The sequence below is a fragment of the Fonticula alba genome (assembly GCF_000388065.1).
Source record: "Fonticula alba strain ATCC 38817 unplaced genomic scaffold supercont2.1, whole genome shotgun sequence".
NCBI lineage: Eukaryota > Rotosphaerida > Fonticulaceae > Fonticula > Fonticula alba.
In genome coordinates, this window is record NW_009242971.1 from 1102525 (window position 1) to 1103828 (window position 1304).

At 66.3% G+C, this 1304-nt stretch overlaps 1 protein-coding gene across 1 annotated transcript; it reads right to left on the reverse strand.

Moving 5' to 3' along the window:
* Window positions 1-15: 15 nt before the first annotated feature.
* Window positions 16-1173, reverse strand: H696_00242 (hypothetical protein; the record flags this gene model as incomplete). Its single annotated transcript, XM_009494088.1, has 1 exon — window positions 16-1173. The coding sequence occupies one exon, from the start codon at window positions 1171-1173 to the stop codon at window positions 16-18; it is 1158 nt and encodes a 385-aa protein (XP_009492363.1).
* Between the last annotated feature and the right edge of the window lie 131 nt (window positions 1174-1304).

Sequence of the window (1304 nt, forward strand, 5' to 3'; positions counted from 1 at the left end):
GGGGGGGGGGGAATGTCAGTGTACCCAGGCGAATGGAGAAGGCAGGGCAATTGCCGGGAAGCACACGCACCGGGCGATCGGCCGACAGGCAGCCACATGGTCCATGGCGAAGCGCAGGGTCCAACCGAAATGGCAAATAAGGAAGGCCAGAACAACGGTGGCACTGCGAGAGACCCCGGCATTGCAGTGGACCAGGATCGGCTCGCCGCGCTCCAGGCACGCGGCAATCAGGCTGACCGTGGCCGGAAGAACCGGCAGGACAAGCTGCTGCGCGCGATCCTCGATCGGCAGCCAATGGAAGGTGTAGGGGGCTCCCTCATCGGCGGCCGGGATGATCGTTGGCCGGTAGGGATTGATGCGGTGCTGGCGAAAGCGTCCATGCGCCAGCATGTCCATCTGCCCGGGGTTGGCTCGGAACTGCAGGCTCGGGTCTGCTTCCACAATGGGAGGCCGATCAAAGGCACAGGTATTCCCATGGCGCTCGGCGGCCGAAGGGCTGACATAGGCACACTCGAGCCCCGGTCCGGCATGTCGGCAGACGCCGAATGTCTCGGAGCTCGGGGCGCACAGTGCACCCGGCGATCCCACCAGATAGGGAGTCCGCGTTTCGGCCGTCATACTCAGGTTCAGGAAGGTCCGGATGCCGAGACGGTCGATGCGATCCCGCGAACAGGCCCCCCCCACTCCGGACAGGTATAGCCCCGGGACAATCAGATCGATGGTGTCGTCGGGCCCCTGGCCCAGGGAGGACTTATGTTCAAACTGGAAGGTGTGGTAATGGTGGTTGATCGGGCGCGGGGGGAGAACCGTCGTCGGGAGGGGAGCCAGGCCAGGCGTCCGGGGGTGGACCACCGGAGTGGTGATGTCGCTTGGCATGCTTCGGCAATTGGCATGGTCCGCCAGACAGGAGGCAGATGTGTCATCCGTCGAGCCGGCCGGCTGCGGATGACCGAGGGGGTAGAGAGAAAACTGGTACACCGATGGCAGGATCGGCAGCCCGGGCTCAAGGGCACCCGGGGAAAGCGGCTGCACCGGCGGCGGCGGCCCAGACAGATCGGAGGCTGGATTCCCGGTCCCGGCTCCCGGCAGGAGCCCCTTTAGACCGCGATCATCCGGGGGGGTGGTCGAAGCGACGGACCATGCGCCCGACGATCTGGCATGGGCCTCCGACATGAAGGGCACGCCTTTGGCCAGGTCCATATCCAGGCCGCCACATCCGGAGCCAGCAGCGGCCCCGGGCAGGAAGGCACACGTTTCCCCTCGAGGGAGGGCCGTCGATGGGGAGGGGGAGAGTCCCGGAGAGG